This window comes from Camelus bactrianus, chromosome 11, assembly GCF_048773025.1.
Source record: "Camelus bactrianus isolate YW-2024 breed Bactrian camel chromosome 11, ASM4877302v1, whole genome shotgun sequence".
NCBI lineage: Eukaryota > Metazoa > Chordata > Mammalia > Artiodactyla > Camelidae > Camelus > Camelus bactrianus.
Genome location: NC_133549.1, coordinates 46829714 through 46848603, shown reverse-complemented (window position 1 = coordinate 46848603; position 18890 = coordinate 46829714). Strand labels below are relative to the sequence as shown.

The 18890-nt window shown below is 41.7% G+C and overlaps 1 protein-coding gene and 1 long non-coding RNA gene across 6 annotated transcripts in view; one reads left to right on the top strand and one right to left on the bottom strand.

The window, feature by feature from the left end:
* LOC141579128 (uncharacterized) overlaps window positions 1-18890 on the top strand; it is a 144562-nt gene that overhangs the window by 119066 nt on the left and 6606 nt on the right. The window lies entirely within an intron of this gene.
* Window positions 16547-18890, bottom strand: part of MYOF (myoferlin) — a 148169-nt gene continuing 145825 nt past the window's right edge. For 4 of the 5 annotated variants that reach the window (XM_074373942.1, XM_074373943.1, XM_074373944.1 and 1 more), the window contains 2 exons: window positions 18541-18688; window positions 16547-17116 (listed from right to left, as the gene is read on the bottom strand). In XM_074373942.1, the coding sequence (XP_074230043.1) occupies window positions 17078-17116; window positions 18541-18688 (187 nt within the window). In that variant the 3' untranslated portion in view covers window positions 16547-17077. Of the gene's footprint in view, window positions 17117-18540; window positions 18689-18890 lie in introns of those variants that run through there. The other variant, XR_012510200.1, reaches the window with a different exon arrangement.

Here is an 18890-nt window from a genome sequence, read left to right as displayed (position 1 = left end):
TTGCAGTTGACAGCACTCACCTTTGCATGCCCAGTGTCTATAGATACTTACTGGATCAGTGAATGCATAACCTCTTCTTTGTTTTTGGTGATGACACATCTCTCTATCCATCTCTGCAGTGGGTTGGCTATGTGGGGGTGAACGATCCAGGTTCAGGAGTTTGACAAGTGAGAATTTAAATCTCACGTTTTTCATTTAATGCAGGTGACTTTCTCTAAACCTCTCAACTTCACAGATCCTCAACTTCCTCATCTATAAAGTAAGAATAACAATACCTCTTTTACCTCTTTTTTAAAAAAATTATTCATTTGTAGGGTTTTTTTATTTGTTTGTTTTGGGTTTTTGTTTTGTTTGGGGGGAGGTAATTAGGCTTATTTATTTTAATGAAGGTACTGGGGATTGAACCCACGACCTCACGCATGCTAAGCATGTGCTCTACCACTGAGCTATATCACCTCCCCCACCCCCTGGTTATTTTTTGTTTATTTTTTAATGGAGGTACTGGGGTTTGAACCCAGGACCCTGTGCATGCTAAGCATGAGCTATACTCTTCCCCCCTTTTACCTCTTTTGACGATTCAGTGACATGCTGCTGTGTTATTCTCAGCATCATGTCTGCCTGCCACTGTCAATAACAGTGGCTATTTTTATTGTCTTCTTAGCACTGGGTATGGCAGAGACACAAGTTTGCCTGCCTTCCTGCCTGCCTGCCTGCCTTTCTGTCTGTCTGTCTGTCTGTCTGTCTGTCTATCTATCTATCTATCTATCTATCTATCTATCTATCTATCTATCTATCTATCGGGGGAGGGTATAGCTCGTGGTAGAGCACATGCTTAGCATGCATGAGGTCCTGGGTTCAATCCCCAGTACCTCCTCTAAAAATAAGCAAATAAATCTAATTACCTACCCCTTCAACAACAAAAAAGAAAATTAAAAAAATTATCTATCTATCTATTTTAAGCTGAATATCTCTCTTGTCCCACATTCTAGAAAATGCTATGAGGCACTGAAGACATATCCCTGTTTCCCACCTCCAGGCCCCACTTAATGCCCACTGGGTTTGGTGCTTCAGTGTGAGAAACCCTGGGGCACCTTCACCCTCAGGTGTGTTTGTCCAGACAGGGACAGCCAGGTAGAGGCTTGCCACTAATAGCCCTGGCCTTTTTGGGGTGCTCACCGCCAGCAGGAGACACCCTCTACATGGAAATTACTTTAATTTGCAGTTGACAAAAGGCAAATTGCTGGCATTTTTTGCTTGGAGCCTGGAATGTAACCTTGCACGGCTGCCCTAGACATTCCAGGTGACAGCTTCCATTAGCCCAACCCAGATTTCTAGCTTAAAGGAGGGAGAAAGAAAGACCTTAAGTAATTTTACAGGGGGCAACCCTCCCCCTCCCCATTATTGAGTTCTACTAGCTTCTATCCCTTCGGATTCCCTCCCACTCTTGGCAGCACACGAAGCAGTGTCAGTGTGACTTCCGATCCTGCTTGTGTTTCTCTGTGCTTAACCTTCAATTGTGTATTTCCACAGTCTGCATGCAGGCTTGTAATTATTATTTGGGTGGGAGACTCCTCCCCATGTTGCACCTGTGTTTGGTTTGTGTGTACGGGCATGAGAGCAGGGCCTTCTCTGCTTTGTCCCTTTGCCCAATGCCTGGGGTGCAGTAGGCTCTCAGTCCTTACTTGTTGAAGGAATGAATGAGTGAATGAATGAATGAGTGGTTTCCAATTATTCCCAAGGCCAGAATGTCTTCGTCTGTCTAGTTGTTGACTTATATAGCATTCCAGAGGAAGGGCATCCTTTAGATGCGGTGCTGGTTGCCTTCCACTTAAAATATGTTCCAGAGATGCCTGTCTCGGGTGGGGTCCTGGAATGTGGGCTGAATGGAAGGCCTTGTAGACTCAGGGAGAACCTGAGGCCACTGCTGCCATCTTGTGGACAGAATTTGAAACAAGGGCGAAGTGACAGCAGTGGCCTTTATACCCTTCCGTCTCTCCCAAAGAAATCTTGGCTGATTCTGTGATGGAATAATCTCCTTTGCAATGCATTAGGCCATATTTCCAGATCCATGTTTAACCTACTTATATTCCTCTGTTGAAATCATCATCATTATAGCAATAATAATAACAACATATTTATTGAGTTCTAGGCACTGTGCTAAGTGCTTTATATTAAAAAAAAAATCCTTCTGATGCTTGTGCTATTATTATTACCATCTCTACTGTAGAGAAAGGACATTGAGGCTGCACAACTTGTACCTGGATAGTAAGCGGGAAGGGAGAACCAGAATTTGACCTCAGCCTAACAGGCTCTGGGCACCCAACTCTTGGCCATAATGCTGCACTCTTTCCTGCCTTTTTTTTTTTTTTTTTTTTTGGTTCTTCCCTTTCCAACCCTCTATTTTGACAGTGCATCAGTACCTGTAGTCATATCACATCTTAGTGATTTGTTTATGTGTTTGATTCCCCAACAAGACACTGAGCCCCGTGGGAGTCGATCAGAGCTGTTGAGAAAGGGATTTTATGTATCTTTGAACACCAGCTATGCACCAGGACTGTGTCAGATTAAGAGAATATAAAGATCTGTTAAACTGGGGCAAGGCCTTCCTGATGTGTGCCTGCTGGGGTTTGCAAAGCCATGGGAAAGATGTGGAGTATTCTTCCGGGATATAATTTGGAGTGGAGATGACAGAGGTGGTGAGTGGCAGGAACAACCATTTAACTATTTATTTACAACCTTACTTTTATATGAACTGGCCTCTCCAGCACTGCTCGGGTGAATTTTAACCATTGTGAAATCCATCCATATGTGCTTTCCTTTGTTCCTTACTCTGTCACACTTGCCCAGGTGAGAAGCAGTTCATTTGCAGCTAGGGGGAGGGAAGAGAGAGGGACAATCTCTATCTTTGAGAGAGATTGGCAGAGCAGGTGGCTGGGGCACGGGTTTGAAACCATTTCTGCAGAGATGGCATGGCTTCCATCCACGTGCAACTCCGAGCTATGACCCCATCTGCATGCCAGGTGCACAGGGACATCACATCCTCACGGAACAGCAAAGGGCCAGACCTCCCCAGAGAGCACAGCTTTGGTTTTGATCTTTCACCATTTCACTCATTATCAGAATTCTGGTGGAAAGGAAAACTACTTGGGCAAGAATTAATGCTATCTTTTTTTTAATTATAATTATTGAAGTACAGTCAATTATAATGTGTCAATTTCTGGTGTACAGCACAATGTCCTAGTAATGCATATACATATATATATTCATTTTCATATTTTTTCATTAAAGGTTATTACAAGATATTGAATATAGTTCGCTGTGCTATACAGAAGAAACTTTTTTCAAAATCTATTTTTATATATAGTGGCTAACATTTGTAAATCTCAAACTCCCAGATTTATCCCTTCCCACCCCCTTTCCCGAGTAGCCATAAGATTGTTTACTATGTTTGTTTGTAGAGTCTGTAGAGTCTGTTTGTTTTGTAGATGAGTTCATAGTGTCCTTTTTTTTTTTTTTAGATTCCACATATGAATGATATCATATGGTATTTGTCTTTCTCTTTCTTGCTTACTTCACTTAGAATGACAATCTCTAGGTCCATCCATGTTGCTGCAAATGGTATTATTGTATTCTTTTTTATGGCTGAGTAGTATTCCTTTGTATAAATACACCACTTCTTATTTATCCAGTCATGTTGATGGACATTTAGGTTGCTTCCATGTCTTGGCTATTGTATATAGTGCTGCTATGAATATTGGGGTGCATGTATCTTTTCAAATTAGACTTCCCTCCAGATACATGCCTAGGAGTGGGATTGCTGGATCATATAGTAGGTCAGCTTTTTTGAGGAATCTCCATACTATTTTTCATAATGGCTGCACCAAACTACATTCCCAACAGCAGTGTAGGAGGGTTCCCTTTTCTCCACACCCTCTCCAGCATTTATCGTTCATGGACTTTTGAATGATGGCCATTCTGACTGGTATGAGGTGATACCTCATTATAGTTTTGACTTGGCATTTCTCTGATAATCAGCGATATCGAGCATTTTTTCATGTGCCTGTTGGCCATTTGTATGTCTTCATTGGTGAATTGCTTGTTTAAGTCCTCTGTCCATTTTTGGATTGGGTTGTTTTTTTGTTACTAAGTTGTGTGAGCTGTTTATATATTTTGGAAATTAAGCCTTTGTCAGTCGCATCATTTGCAAATATTTTCTCCCATTCCATAGGTTGTCATTTTGCTCTGCTTATGATTTCCTTTGCTGTGCAAAAGCTGATAAGTTTAACTAGGTCCCATTTGTTAATTTTTTGCTCTTATTTCTGTTGCCTGGGTAGACTGCCTAGGAGAACATTGCTAAAATTTATGTCAGAATGTTTTGTCTGTGTTTTTTCCTAGGAGATTTATCATGTCTTGTCTTAAATTATTTAAGTCTTTAAGCCATTTTGAATTTATATTTGTGTATGGTGTGAGGGAGTGTTCTAATAACTTCATTGATTTGCATGCTGCTGTCCAGTTTTCCCAACACCACTTGCTGAAGATACTGTCTTTTCTCCATTGTATATTGTTGCCTCCTTTGTCGAAGATTAATTGACCATAGGTATGGGGATTTATTTCTGGGCTCTCTATTCTGTTCCATTGATCCATATGTCTGTTTTTATGCCATCACCATGCTGTTTTGATTACTGTAGCTCTGTAGTATTGTCTGAAGTCTGGGACGGTTATTCCTCCAGCTTTGTTCTTTTTCTTCAATATTGCCTTGGCAATTCTGGGTCTTTTGTGATTCCATATAAATTTTAAGATTGTTTGTTCTAGTTCTGTAAAATATGTCCTGGGTAATTTGATAGGGATTGTATTAAACCTGTAGATTGCCTTGGGCAGTATGGCCATTTTAACAATATTGATTCTTCCAATACAGGAGCTTGGGATATCTTTCTATTTCTTTAAGTCGTCTTTAATTTCCTTAATCAGTGTTTTGTAGTTCTCCATATATAAGTCTTTCACGTCATTGGTCAGATTTATTCCTAAGTAATTTATTATTTTGGATGCAATTTTAAAAAGGATTGTTTCTTTGCTTTGTTTTCCTGCTAATTCATTGTTAGTGTAAAGAAATGCAACTGATTTGTATATGTTAATCTTGTTTCCTGCTACCTGGTCGAATTCTTTTATCAGCTTTAGTGGGTTTTGTGTGGAGCTTTATAGGGTTTTCTGTATATAGGATCATGTCACACGCATATAGTGACAATTTTATCTCTTCTCTTCCAATTTGGATCCCTTTTCTTTCTTTTTCTTACCTGGTTGCTGTGGCTAGGACTACTAAGACTATGTTGAATAGAAGTGGTGAGAGTGGGCATCCTTGTCTTGTCCCAGATTTTAGTGGGAAGGCTTTCAGTTTTTCACCATTAAGCACTATGGTGGCTGTAGGTTTGTTGTAAATAGCTTAAAAGCTGTACTCTTTATAAAAGCCGTAACAATAGTCCTTCAAAGGATTGTGCTTTCCTATCGCACTCTGACTTTTATTAAAAGTCATTATAAGAGGTATTTCTGCACTTTACGAGTAACGGTAACACCAGCTACCATTCATTGTGGATGTAACAAATGTTAGGAATTGTGCTAAGATCCTGGGGAGACATTTTATCACCTTGTGGTATAAGAAATAACTTGTTTTTTCCTTTGGACCTGAGATGTTTGTATGAAAAAGGTAAAAACAAACGTGGTATTTTTCTCCTCACCATAGCGTCCTGAACTTTCCAAGTCACTTTTTAAATGTAAATAAGAGCTACTGTGTTGACTCTTAGAATTGATGTATTTGTTTCTCTTCTCTTACCCTTATTTTAACCTCCTGAAAATTTTATTTGATTGCTTGGTTCTGCTTTTCTTTTTTTCTTTCTTTTTTTTTTTTCTGCGAGTTAACACAAAGCCCCTTCTTCTTCTTTCTAAAAAGCACATGAAGAAGTTTAAAACTTGGTGAGATTTAAAGATGGACTTAAATCTCAGTTTACTGGTTGGGGACTCTTGTTCAGGTTATTTTAAGCACATTGAGAGTTCTTTAGCAGAATTTACATTTTCTAAGTGAAAAAAATCCAAGTACGTGCTTGCTCTGAAGGGTGTTGGAGGCTTTTTCTGCCTCTTCAGACACAGAAGGGAGACTCCTGTCCTCATAGGAGGTCCTCAGAGAAGACTTATGGCAGCCTTATGATTAAGCCCTGACAGCAATACCTTCTCCCTGCACTGCTCTCTGGGGCCGTCCAGCAATCAGGGCTTGGGAGAGGCCCCCCATAGGGATGGAGAGTGGCTATGGAATGTCTGTCAGTTCTGGCTTGAACCCTCTCAGACCCTGCTGGGGTTGGAGGTGTTGGGGGTGTGAGCTGGTACATTTCAGCAAAGCAATTGGCCATTTGTCTCCAGGGCCTCAAATATGCTCCTGCCTTTTGACTCAAGAATTTCCCTCCTAGAGATTTAACTTAACAAATAAGAAATGCATCCATTCATTCAACAATGGCTGCTCTGTGTCATAGAACAGGTTGGGTGAACACAACTAACCCTGTCCTGCCTCTATACCTTTAGTGGCTTAGTAGATCTAGAGGCCCTGAAATGCAGGCAGAGAGAGATCTTTGTCCAAGGACATTTAAAGTAGCATTTCTTAAAATAGCAATGAATTAGAAACAACATATGTCCAGTGATAGGGGACTAGTTCAATTTTAGTAGATACATATGATGGAATTTTAAATGACCATTAAAATCAGTGTTTTCTCCATGATGTGGAAAAAGGTTTATGAAATACAAATTTAAGAGGAGCAGGCTATTAAAACTGGAGTGCTGTGAGGGCAAGGCCAGGAAGGTTCTGAGGATGGGGTCCCAATTTTATATCTTTAAAAAAAGATTAGAAGGAAGTATTGTGAAATAGTAACAGTAGTTATCTCATAATAGTGAGATTATGAATTTTTTTAATGCTGTTTTTGCATTTTCCAAAGTTCCTGCAATGAATCTTAAAAGCAGTCTTGAGAAAAAGAAAATTACTAGGAGGTATGTTCAGGCCTTCTATCCTTTAGGTATAAGTAGAGAGCTATTTCCCAGAGTCTTCTGTATGCCTCCTGGGACCCCTCCAGGGCTGACAAGAGCCCAAATCCAAAATCTTCACCACACTCACTGCATAAGCCAGTGGGAGCCGGGAGTGGAAACTCATCAAGGACACATGTGGAGCTGGTGTGACTGGGCAGGCCAGTTGATTTTAGTCTGGAAGCCCTCCTCTCGTTCATTGGAACAAATGTAGGGTAGGATTGATACAGTTGATGGAATGAATGTGACAGTAAAAATATAGCCCTTTGGGGAGAAAGAGACTGTCATTAAATGATTGAATTTAATCCTTAAGTTTTTGGTCCCCTGGTTTGATTTTGTTACTGTTTCATCTGACCTTAGCCATTAGTAGGATCTCAAGGAGTAGGGGCAGCAAATAGAGAAGTTCTGGAGCTGGATTGTCCAGGTCTGAATCCTGGCTCCACCATTAGATTGCTGTGTGATCTTCAGCCAGTTACTTAACCTCTCTGAATCTTCCTTATATGTAGAAGAGGAAAAACCTATAACCTACCCAACTGAGTTGTTGTAAAGGTTAAATAAAGGGGGCCTGTACCCAGGAGCTGAGTGCTGCAGCTTGTCCATGGCTCTCCTTGCCCATTTGTGCTCAGATCCATTCCCCACCCACCACTATGCTCTTTTGTACTGCAAGGGGGTCAGCCTATGAAACTCTGTCCCTTGGGATAGGAGACCAGAGACCGGAGGCAGGAAAAGATGGGGCACCCTCTCTCTCTTGCTCCGCTTTGGGCAATGTTGCTGGCAGTCCCTGCACTTCTTGGAGGCCCCTGTTACCACGGGGCAGCCTGCCTCTGCCCGCCTCTGCCTTGGGGAGGTACTCTTTGTAATTCGTTTCCTCTACTAAAGTCCCTGATGAGGACTCAATTTCCTGATTAGACCCTGACATTATTCCCACCTTCACTGGACCTGAGGTTTGAATGACCATGATAAACAACTTTTATACAACTTGGTTCATAGATCACCTTTGCACTGAGTTTGATTACATTAAAAAGAAGTTCTTATAAACAATAAGGTCCCACTATATAGCACAGGGAACTATATTCAATACTCTGGAGTAGCCTATAATGAAAAAGAATATGAAAAGGAATATTTGTCTGCATAACTGAATCACTATGCTGTACACCAGAAATTAACACAACATTGTAAACTGACCATACTTCAACAAAAAAAGAAGTTCTTTGTGTTTAACCTCAGCATACTGTTCAATGACCCAATCATTTTGGAAGAGGAAACAATTTTTTACAATTACATATTGGATACAATAGAATATCTCTATAGGATGTACATGATATAAAGAATAATGACACAATAAGTGGACATCCCTGTATCCACCATCCAGTTTAAGGGAAAAAAATCACCATTGTCTTTGGACCCTCCATGATTCCATCACCCTGGCCTCATCCCTAAGATCTTCACCCTCCTGAGTCTGTGTTCCCTTTGCTGTTATTTGTAGATTTCCAATGTCTCCACCCGTAAACAATATATTAAGTTTAAGATGGTTTTTAAAAAATTTTTTTTACATTTTTTATTGAGTTATAGTCAGTTTGTAATGTTGTGTTAATTTCCAGTGTAGAGCACAATTCTTCAGTTCTACACAAACATATACATGTTCATTGTCACATTTTTTTTCGCTGTGAGCTACCACAAGATCTTGTATATATTTCCCTGTGCTGGTTTTAAATTGTATATGAAAGAAGTCATACAGCAGGTAACCTCCCCCAGCTTGTTCTTCCACTCAGCACTGCTTCTAGGGTTTATGTGCGTCATTGTCCTATGCAGCTGAGATTCATTCTCTTGCATTGTTTCATGGCATTTTGTTATAAGACAGCACCCCAAGGTACTATCCAATTACTGTTAATGGCCACGAGGGTTCCTCTAGTGTTGTGCTATGTCAGACATTTTGAATCTGTCTTCAAGGTGCACATGTGTGCGTGCGTGGACGTTTCTCGAGGGTACAGACTGAGGAGTGGAGTGCCAGGTCACAGAGCAGGACGGTCACCATTGGCAGATGCCACGTTGTTTTCTGCAGTGGTTTTCCCAACTGGCACTCCCACCATCTGTGTAACACGTCTCCCGTGAGTGCTTGATGTAAGACTTAAATTTTTTGCCAGTCTGGAGGGCAGGAAAGGATAGTTCATTGTGGCTTTACTGTATCTTTTCCTCTTTATTAATAAGGTGAGTTTCTTTGCATATTGGCCATTTAGATCTTTTTTTCTTGAAAGAAGCCTACCTGAGAGCAGCTGATTTGGCGTTGTGGCTGAATTTGGGGCAGCTGGGGAGGGTGAGGAGGGCCCAGGAGGGAGGGAGGTGTTGACCTGAGGTCCAGGGTGGAGCAGGGTAGGGGCTTGGCTGCGATGGTGAAGACAGGCTGAGAGAGCTACCCAGCCTGGGGACTTCCAGTCGATTCCAGGCCTTGGTTAGGGACCCTCCTCTGGTTACTTTGACAGCAGAACATGTCTGCGTCTCACACTCAGCATCTTGAGGAGCTGCGCAGGAAATGTTCAAGAAGCGAGGTGGGGCTGGGTAAGGGGGTCTGCGGTGAACCAGCAGGTATGGGACTCCAGCCAGTTATTGCACTATGATGTGTTAAGAGACCTTACAATTTGTCAAGAAAAGCTCAAAATATTTTTTCATATGAATTTTTCTAATTTTTAAACACTGGCAGTTAGTTATAAAAAGGTAGTTTGGGCCAAACAAACCTTGTCTGTCGGCGCTGGATTTAGCTCTTCAAAGCTGTCCTTTGAGACCTGTGTTTTGGTCACGTGACAGGATTCACCACCTCGGTCAGTCAGTGAGTGTCACCTGCCTCCTGGGGCCTGGGGCTGGGGTCCCTCAGGAACAGGAGAAAATTGACTTTCTGGAGGGGTCTGTCTGATGGGACCTTTCATTCTCTTAGTATTATTTTTTTTGGTAAAATATACATAACATAAAACAATTTTTAGGTGTACAGCTCAGTGGCATTAAGTACATTCACACCATTGCAGTACCATCACCACTCCCAGAGAATTCTCTTCATCTTGCAGAACGGAAACTCTGCACCCATTTAAATATTTCCCCTCACCCACCCCCAGCCCCTGCGACCACCATTCTTTACCTCTGTCTCTATGATTTTGGCTACTCTAGGTGCCTTGTGTACATGGAACAATATAGTGTTTGTTCTTTTGTGTCTGGCTTATTTCACTTAACATTGTGTCTTCAAGGTTCATCCATGTCATAGCAGGTGTCAGAATTTACTTCCTGACTGTTTTAAAGGCTGTTTAATACTCCATTGTATGTATAAAATACATTTTGTTTATCCATTCATCTGTTGATGGACACTTGTGTTGCTTCCATCTTTTGGTTACTGTGAATAATGCTGCTACAATCTTGGGTGTACCAACATCTGTTTGAGTCCCTGCTTTCAGTTGTTTTGGGTACATACCCAGAAGTGGAATTGCTGGATCATATGGCAGTTGTGTGTTTAATTTTTTGAGGAACTGCCTTAGCCTTTTTATCTGCTTTCCCTAAGTGGGAATGTGCAGTTAGAACTTGGGGGTGGGAATCAGTCTCATTTTGGATAGCAGTGATTCACATCCTTTCTGAGGTGACATTTCAGAAGCAGATGTCCGTCACCTTCTGGCCCATATCTGTTTGGCTGTTCTTGTCTGACGAGGAAGATGATGGTAGTTAGAATATACTGAGCGCTTACTTCATCCCAAGCGCTGTTCTAAACACTTCTACATTTTCCAAGTCATTTTATCTTTCCAGTCACTCTGTGGATGTGATTGTCCCAATTTTATAGATGAGGAAACTGAGCCACAGATAAGCAGAACCGTAAAACAAGGCGAGGAGAGACAAGGTCATTTAAGTCAGCGCTTGCTTTCACAAATGCGGGAAGGAAGGCTGGAGAGGAGATGCCCAAAATTGCATTGTGACTGAGCTGGGTGAGCGCACAGGCTTCCAGATGGCTGGAATCCCCTGGACCCCCACCCTTGCCGCCCCTGAGACAGGATTCCGTCTATTCATTGTGTTTATCCTGTTGACCCAGGTGAAACGTCATCTGAGAGGCTGCCCTGCTGCGTTGGAATCCAGCTGGATAGTCCTGGTCCTCCTCCTGTAATTGCCGGGGCAGGACTTTGCTGAAATATGACGGGGGGAGGATTATGGGTTTGGCTCTAGGATTTTGTGAAAACACATGGAAGTAGCCCATTAATATTAGTCAAAGGACTGAATGGGCCTTTTTAAAAAGTTGAGATAAATTTTGGCAAAATCAGGTTGCCTTGAGAAGCATTCAATTTACTGTGAGGGAGTTGCTCCAAAAAAAAAAAAAAGATGATTTTTCTTTCTTAAGTATATTTAAATAGTAAAAATCTAGAGTCTGCATCTCCAACAAAGTCGCAGCCCTGAGGTTCCGAGCTTGAACATGCATATGGCGGGGCTGTGTTTTTCATTATGTTCCCTTACTTGTTAGGCTTTGCAGTTAGTCCGAGTTACACGTTTCTCTTGTGTTTTTCTTGAACTTCATGAACCCTGGCATTTCATTCCAGGGATGTATATCCAAGGGCAAAGCTGTCTTCCTTTCATCTTCTTTGGGACCCCATTATGTTTAACCTAAGAGAGATTAGGGAGTTGCCATTCAACGCTGAACAAACACCAAACTCAGCTGCCAAGATGGCGGGTGCTTAATCTATTTACAACATCGACTCCATTATGAACTAATTCCACATCATGCTGACTTTGAAAGGCATTCTTGGGAATGGAATTCCCATCTGCCTTGGGAGGCTACATGCATATGGTCCAGAGTATTGAATGTATTGACCTCACAAATCTATTTAGCATGAAATATTTAAACTGTAGAGGGTTCTTAAACCTTGAAAATCATTGTCAGTGTTGGTTCCCCATATGGTGGTCAAGTTGTACTTTCTCTGAACTGAACAGCCATTTCTGGAAAGCACCCTTGCCTTCTAGCTGTTCGTATTAACATCTGCGCAACAGTGGTGAGGCAAGTCAGCTCCAGTCTCTTTGGACAAACAATCCTCTGAGCCGGGGTGAACTCCAAGGGGCAGGGAACTGCCCCTCAGTCAGCACCTGGAAAACCAGACGACTCCACTCCCCTCGGCTTCCTTTCCAAAATGGGTTTCAGAGCTCTGCCTTCCTTTTAAATTGCTCTTTAAAGCAACATGCAGATCTAATGGTGACATTTTCCCCCCTAGCCTGAGAAAGAGAAAGGAAGAACAAAAAACAAAATCAAGTGTTAGCCCGTTAGGATTTTCAGTTGCTTGTCACCCTCAAGACATTGATGGAGATTTATTTTCCTAATGAAGGCTCCAACGTTAATGGTGGCACTTGCTAGAATCAGTTAGGACTAAGTGTTATTTAATTCATGGTGAAGCGACAATCTGACTGGACTGTGATTAGTTCCAGCTTTTAGCTATCATTTATAGGTCACCAGGCGGCTAACAACCTCAAATGAGGGACCATTATCTTTTGACAAGATGAAGTGTTTTCTGGGGGGATGGGAGGAGAGGGAGGGGTGTGCCCAGAAAGCCCAGCTCAATATTCTCTCTGGAAATTATTTCATTCCTAATAGAGCTTCGCCACCACTTACTCAGGAACTACACCAGGTAGGGATGCTGAAGGCAAAGGAGGAAAAGACTTTCCTCAAAGCCGTTCATGTATCCACTCAGCAACTATTCCTTGAATGAGCACTACAGGAGAGTACAGGAGTGTGTTGGTGGGGGTCCTTGGAAGGAAGGCTAATATTCAGCCTGCACATACTGGCATGGCTGTTCTAATTTTTTTTTATGGCCAGTCCCCATTCTGATGGGATGAAGCATTCTGTCCTGATCCACTGGTGCCGGTGCTGGGTACATACTGATGGTTATATATTCCAAATAACAACCTTGCCTGGAACAGTGTTTTGTCTTTTTTTTTTTTTTTTGGAAGCCTATTTTTTTCTCTTAAGAAAATGCAGTTTTAAATAAAACTCTCTCTCTTTCATCATTAGTATCTCTAAATTAGATGAAAGCTGTAGACCTATTAATTATAACAAGATGACATGATGCTGTTAGAAAGTAGTAGTTTGGGTGTAGGTACAGTGTGACTCAAAAGGGTTAGAAGGTTATGGGTGCTTCAGTGTCCAGCCCATGAATAGCTGGCTGCTCATAATAAGAGCCTTGATGACACCTTGGTTAACCCCATAACAGGGAGGGTCCACTGGTCCCTGAACCAGGGTAATTTGAAACCACTGGAACAATGCAAGTGTCCCTGCTACCATGACACATGTCAACCTTTATAATACTGCCTGGACTGGCCACCTCTTCTCCTGCCTCCTGAACTTGGGATGCCGCCTTCCTCCTTGAGAACGTAGGAGACATTCTCACAGCTTGCTTTTCTCCCATCTAGTGGATCTTAGAAGGAAAAGAACTTACTCACCTGTTCTTAGTTCTACTTTTGGAACTAGAACATCAGACTTTAACCAGTTTGATGCAACACCTAAGCTTCCATGTATCAAATATCCACTGGGCATCAGATATTGAGAAGGTAATTTACCTATGAGTCCATTTAGCTCTCACCCCAGTCCAGTGAGGCAGGTGGGCATTATTGCTCCCAGGTCACAGGTGAGTTGGAGGGATGACCCAGGATGCAAATCTAGGCCTGCTGCTCCATGGCACCCTGAGGTGCCAGATCTTAGAGGTGTTATCTCTGCCCTCAAGGAGATTACAGTCAGTTGTGGAAATGAGCCACACTTATACAGCTACAAGGCGTAACAAAGCATAGCAGTGTTTGTCAAACTTGAGCTCTTAGTTTAACAGGAAAAAAATTGTTAGGAACCTCCAATGTTGATTGACATTTATAAATTATTAACTACTACAGGTGTAAAACTTGCATGAACTCATTGTGCTGTTAATATTTTGGTGCATTTACTTATACACACATATTTGAATCCTTTTATAGATTTGTATTATGCTTTTATCATTTCTCATACACCAACCTTTTCCTATGTCGATAACAAAATTTTAAAAATTGATATGTTTTCATCTTTGCACTAATATATGGGATTTCACCATGTAGTCAATCACTCCCCTAAACTTGGGCATTTAGGTCATTCCTGATTTGTGCCATTATAAAGCACATTGTAACATGCATTTTTGTATGTCAACATTGAGCTGCCTTTCTGATTGTTTCTTGGAGTTAATACTCAGGAGTGGAATTACGGGGTCACAGGGCACTAGGAAGGTTCCACTAATATGTTCAGTTCTGGGATTGAAGGATCACTTTGGGGCCCAAGAAGTGTCAAGGAGAAAATGGCATTTGAACCAGAATTTCCAGGGTGGGCAGGATCTCTGCCAGGGCTGTGAAGGCGTTCCGGGTGGGTGGCGATGCACATGGACTCAGGAAGGAGGGTGCAAGGTGCCTGGGGGAACGGCCAGCATTCTGATTTACCTAGCTCTGTCTTTCAACCTTTTAATGTATTGAGTGCACTTTGAATGCTAGGATTTTGGGCAGACAGTGAAGGAATTAAAATGTTTAAAACATCAAACAACTCAGCGATAAGGCCAAGACAGTCACCACTGGAGTGTAATGTTCTCTAAATGCCCCAAAGCGTTGCCATGATCACACCATTTCTTGCTCCTCTCGATTCTGTGTTGATCTTAGAATAGAACTGTTTGCTGACCTCACCATGGACTCATATATTAACAGGACAGTGTTCTTACATGTTCTAGAAGACACGCTGACTGTCCTTGGTGTCACATGAGCCACACTGGGTTGCTACTGTCACTCATTACTTGACCATCTGAGCTCCATGTTCCTCTAGACAGCACCCCCCTACCCACTACTGGTGGAGTAGCACTGTGGTTCAAAGAAGTTAAGAAGTGTGCAGCAAAGGAAGCCCTCAACAAAATGAAAGGGCAACTTATTGAATGGGAGAAAATATTTGCAAATCATAGATCTGATAAGGGGTTAATATCCCAAATATATAAGGAACTCCTACAACAATAGAAACAAGAACAATCCAATTATAAAACAGGTAGAGGATTGAATAGATATCTTCCCAAAGAAGACATACAGATTGCCAACAGGTACATGAAAAGATGCTCAACATCTCAGTATCACTAGCCATCAGGGAAATGCAAGTCAAAACTACAATGAGATATCACCTCGCACCTGTTAGGATGGCTACTATGAAAAAGACATAATAAGTGTTGGTGAGGATGTGGAGAAATCCTCACCAGGGAAAGGGAACCCTGGACCACTGATGGTGGGAATGTAAATTGGTGCAGATACTTTGGAAAGCAGTATGGAGGTTCCTCAAAAAACTAAAAATAGAACTACCATATGATCCAGCAATTCCACTTCAGGGTGTTTATCCAAAGAAAACAAAAACATTAACTCAGAAAGGTATCTGCATGCCCATGTTGACTGCAGCATTATTCACAATAGCCAAGATATGGAAACAATCTAAATATTCATTGATGAATGAACAAATAAAATGTGGTATATATAAACAATGGAATATTATTCAGCTGTAAAAAAAAAGAGTGAAATCTTGCCCTTGTGACAACATGGATGGACCTTGAGGGCATTATGCTAAGTGAAATAAGCCAGAGAAAGACAAATACTGTATGATCTCACTTATATGTGGAATCTGAAAAACAAACAAAAACTCCCAACAGTTCATAGGCACAGAGAACAGACTGGTCTGCCAGAAGTGAGTGGGAGTAGGCAAAATAATTGAAGGAAGTCAAAAGGTACAAACTTCCAGTTATAAAATAAATAAGTCATGAACATGTAATGTCAGGATGGTGTATATAGTTAATAATACTGTATTGCATATTTGAAAGTTGCTGAGAGTAGATCTTAAAAGCTCTCATGACAAGAAAAATATTCTTAACTGTGTATAGTGTTGGATGTTAACTAGACTTATTGTGGTGATCATTGTGCAACATATACAAATATTGAATCATTATGTTCTACACCTGAAATTAATATAATGTTAATATAATGTTGTATGCCAATGATCCCTCAGTAAAAACCCAAATGAATTAAAAGATTAAGGTGATATTTCCAGACTCCCCTCAGAAAAGTTAAGGAGAGAACCCAGACTGTCTGGGTTCAAATCCCGGCTCTACCACTTACTAGTTGTGTGGCCTTGGGCAAGTTACTGAACCTCTTTATGCCTCAGTTTCTTCAACTGCAAAATTGGGCTAATAATGTTATCCACATTTACAGGGTTATCTTGAGGACGCAATGAGTTAATATGTATAAAGCACTTAAAACAATGTATGCGTAGAATAAACACTTTAAATAAGTGCTTATTACCTTCATTTTGGCCCAGTGATTGAGATTTTGCAGTGCATTTATAAAGGGTTTATGGCCAAGTGATTTGCCCCACCATTCCACCCCCCCGAGACCCAGAGGACGAGAAATTGCCTCCTTCCCAACTTGGCCCACATCTACAACAAACAGGTATGTGTCAAAGGTGAAATGTGTTTATTTGGGTTCATCACAGAAGTTGAATAGAGTCTCCTGACATTTCTCCATATAAAATATAACAGTGGTTACAGGTATAAATAAAAAATTCCTCTCACTATTCTAGTTTATAATGCACAGTCCTTTGGTTGATTATAGATAAGTATATGAAGTCAAGATGCAGAAATGTTCAAGTTCAGTTTCAGCAATTTCTAAAGCACTGAATTACAGAACTAGGACGCATTAAAAAAAAAAAAAGAGGATTTTTAAATGGAACCAGCCACCTTGAAAAATATTGTGAAAAAACATAGTTAAAACTTCTAATACTTCAAAAGATAACAAGATAAAAATGTTGCTTGTTGGCCTAACTTCGTCCTAGACCCTCTGGGAACTGATGGGCCTCGGTGAAGGAATGTAGCATGCCCCTGGAATGTAGTCTCCAACCCAAACAAAATCACTCTTGGTTTTGGTCTGTGAACAAAGACAGGATTCCCTCATTGCTGGATAACTCTATAGAGAAGAAGCCTTGCTTCCATCATGCATTTGGCCTCACGATCTTCATTGACAAATAGTTCTGAAAAAGAAACAGAAATAGGTTAAAAAATTATATATGTGTATATATAATTATAAATATATATATATATATAATTATAATTATAAAATATATATAAAATTTGGGGATTCTCATTGGCACTGTTTAGGACCAGATGAGTCTTGCTGGGGGCTCCCCTGTGCATTGCAAGATATTTAGTAGCATCCCTGGCCTCTACGCACTAGATTGTAGCATCCCCAGTCGTGAGAACCAGAATGTCTCCAGACAATGCCAGATGTCCTCCCAGGGGGGCAAAACTGCCCCTAGTTGAGAACCACTGGTTTAAATCAATAGACTCTAAATCAGGAAAAAGAAATAACTATGAGGAGTTTTTTCAAATGGTCAAGACATACTGGACTACCTACAACGAGGAAATAGCGTGCATGTACTCATGATTAACAAGCTGTAAGTATTGGTGGGGGAAACGAAGACATCAAATCCCTGCGAGTGTGGTTGTATGACTAAGCTACTAAACACCACATAATCGATACTACTAATATGACCTGACGTGAGAGTCTCTGAACGCCTGGACTATCCCTTCTCCACTCAGCAAACTGAGCGTAAACGCCCCCTCCTCGGTGAAACCGTCCTCAGCGGTGCAGTCCTGCAGTCGTTTGTTCGTATCCTAGAACAGCTTGCCTCATAGGAATTTAATTGTTTGTACATAGTAATTTGCTTGTCCCAGGATATGAACTGCTTGTGGACAGAAATTATGCGTTGGTTCATCTCTACATCCCAATTCCTGACCTGCCAGAGATGCTCAACAAATCCCCTGAACGGAGGAATGAAAGTACTACTTCTAGGCACACTGACAAGCCTCCCATTTGGACTTGCCTTTATGACTGGGGAGATTAAGGGAGACTTGAGGGGGAGGTTATGAAATGTGGGCCTTAAAGAATGAGGGAGGTTTGGCTAGACAAAACACAGGCAAGGGAACAGCACTGGCAAGGGGGTCCTGGCAAGTGAGGGCAGTACTTGCTTGGGGAGGCCAACTTTTGAGTTTGGGTGGAGTTCAAGGCCTGTGGAGGCCTAGAACAAGCCCAGATTTGGGGATCTGTGAGTGCCAGGTTAAGGAGTTAGGACACAGGATGGTTTGGAACAAGAAAATCTGAAGGCAGGAAGCTCCGCCGGCAATGCTGGCGGTCGTTCAGACACACGCTGATAAAGGCCTCAGGGATTTCCCCTAGAATTCCTGAAACCAAAGTTTTTTCTCCAGACCATGAAGTTCTGCCCATAATGCATGAAACCCCGAGAATGTGATCCTCATCACAGGACACATTAAATTTTCCCAACACCACAACCGCTACATAGGTCCTTTTACTGGACAGCAACAGAGGCAAGTGCCAAGTGGGGTGTAGGACCATGATTCCCACAAAAGGAGCCAAGACAAGGCCAAGGACTCTCACCGGCAAGGAGTAGAGGAGCACAGCCAGGAAGAGCAGCAGGATGAGCAGGATGAGCAGGCCGATGATCACCCACTTGAATCGGCGCCACACGATGAACCGCATGGTCTTACATGGGTTGGTGAACCAGAGGAAGGAGGTTTCCGGGCGGCTGCATTGCAAAGAAACGGTTTTACCTACCGAGCTTGGGAGGGACAGAGCCTTTACACCTCAGAGCGTGACCCAGTTTAAAGAATAAGGAATAACATTTATAGTGTCAAGAAAAGATATCATTCCCCTCAGGTGGCTGAGAAAGATTCTTTAACCTTTTATGGCCTCCTGAGATACTGAAGACACACTGGACTCCGGTTTCA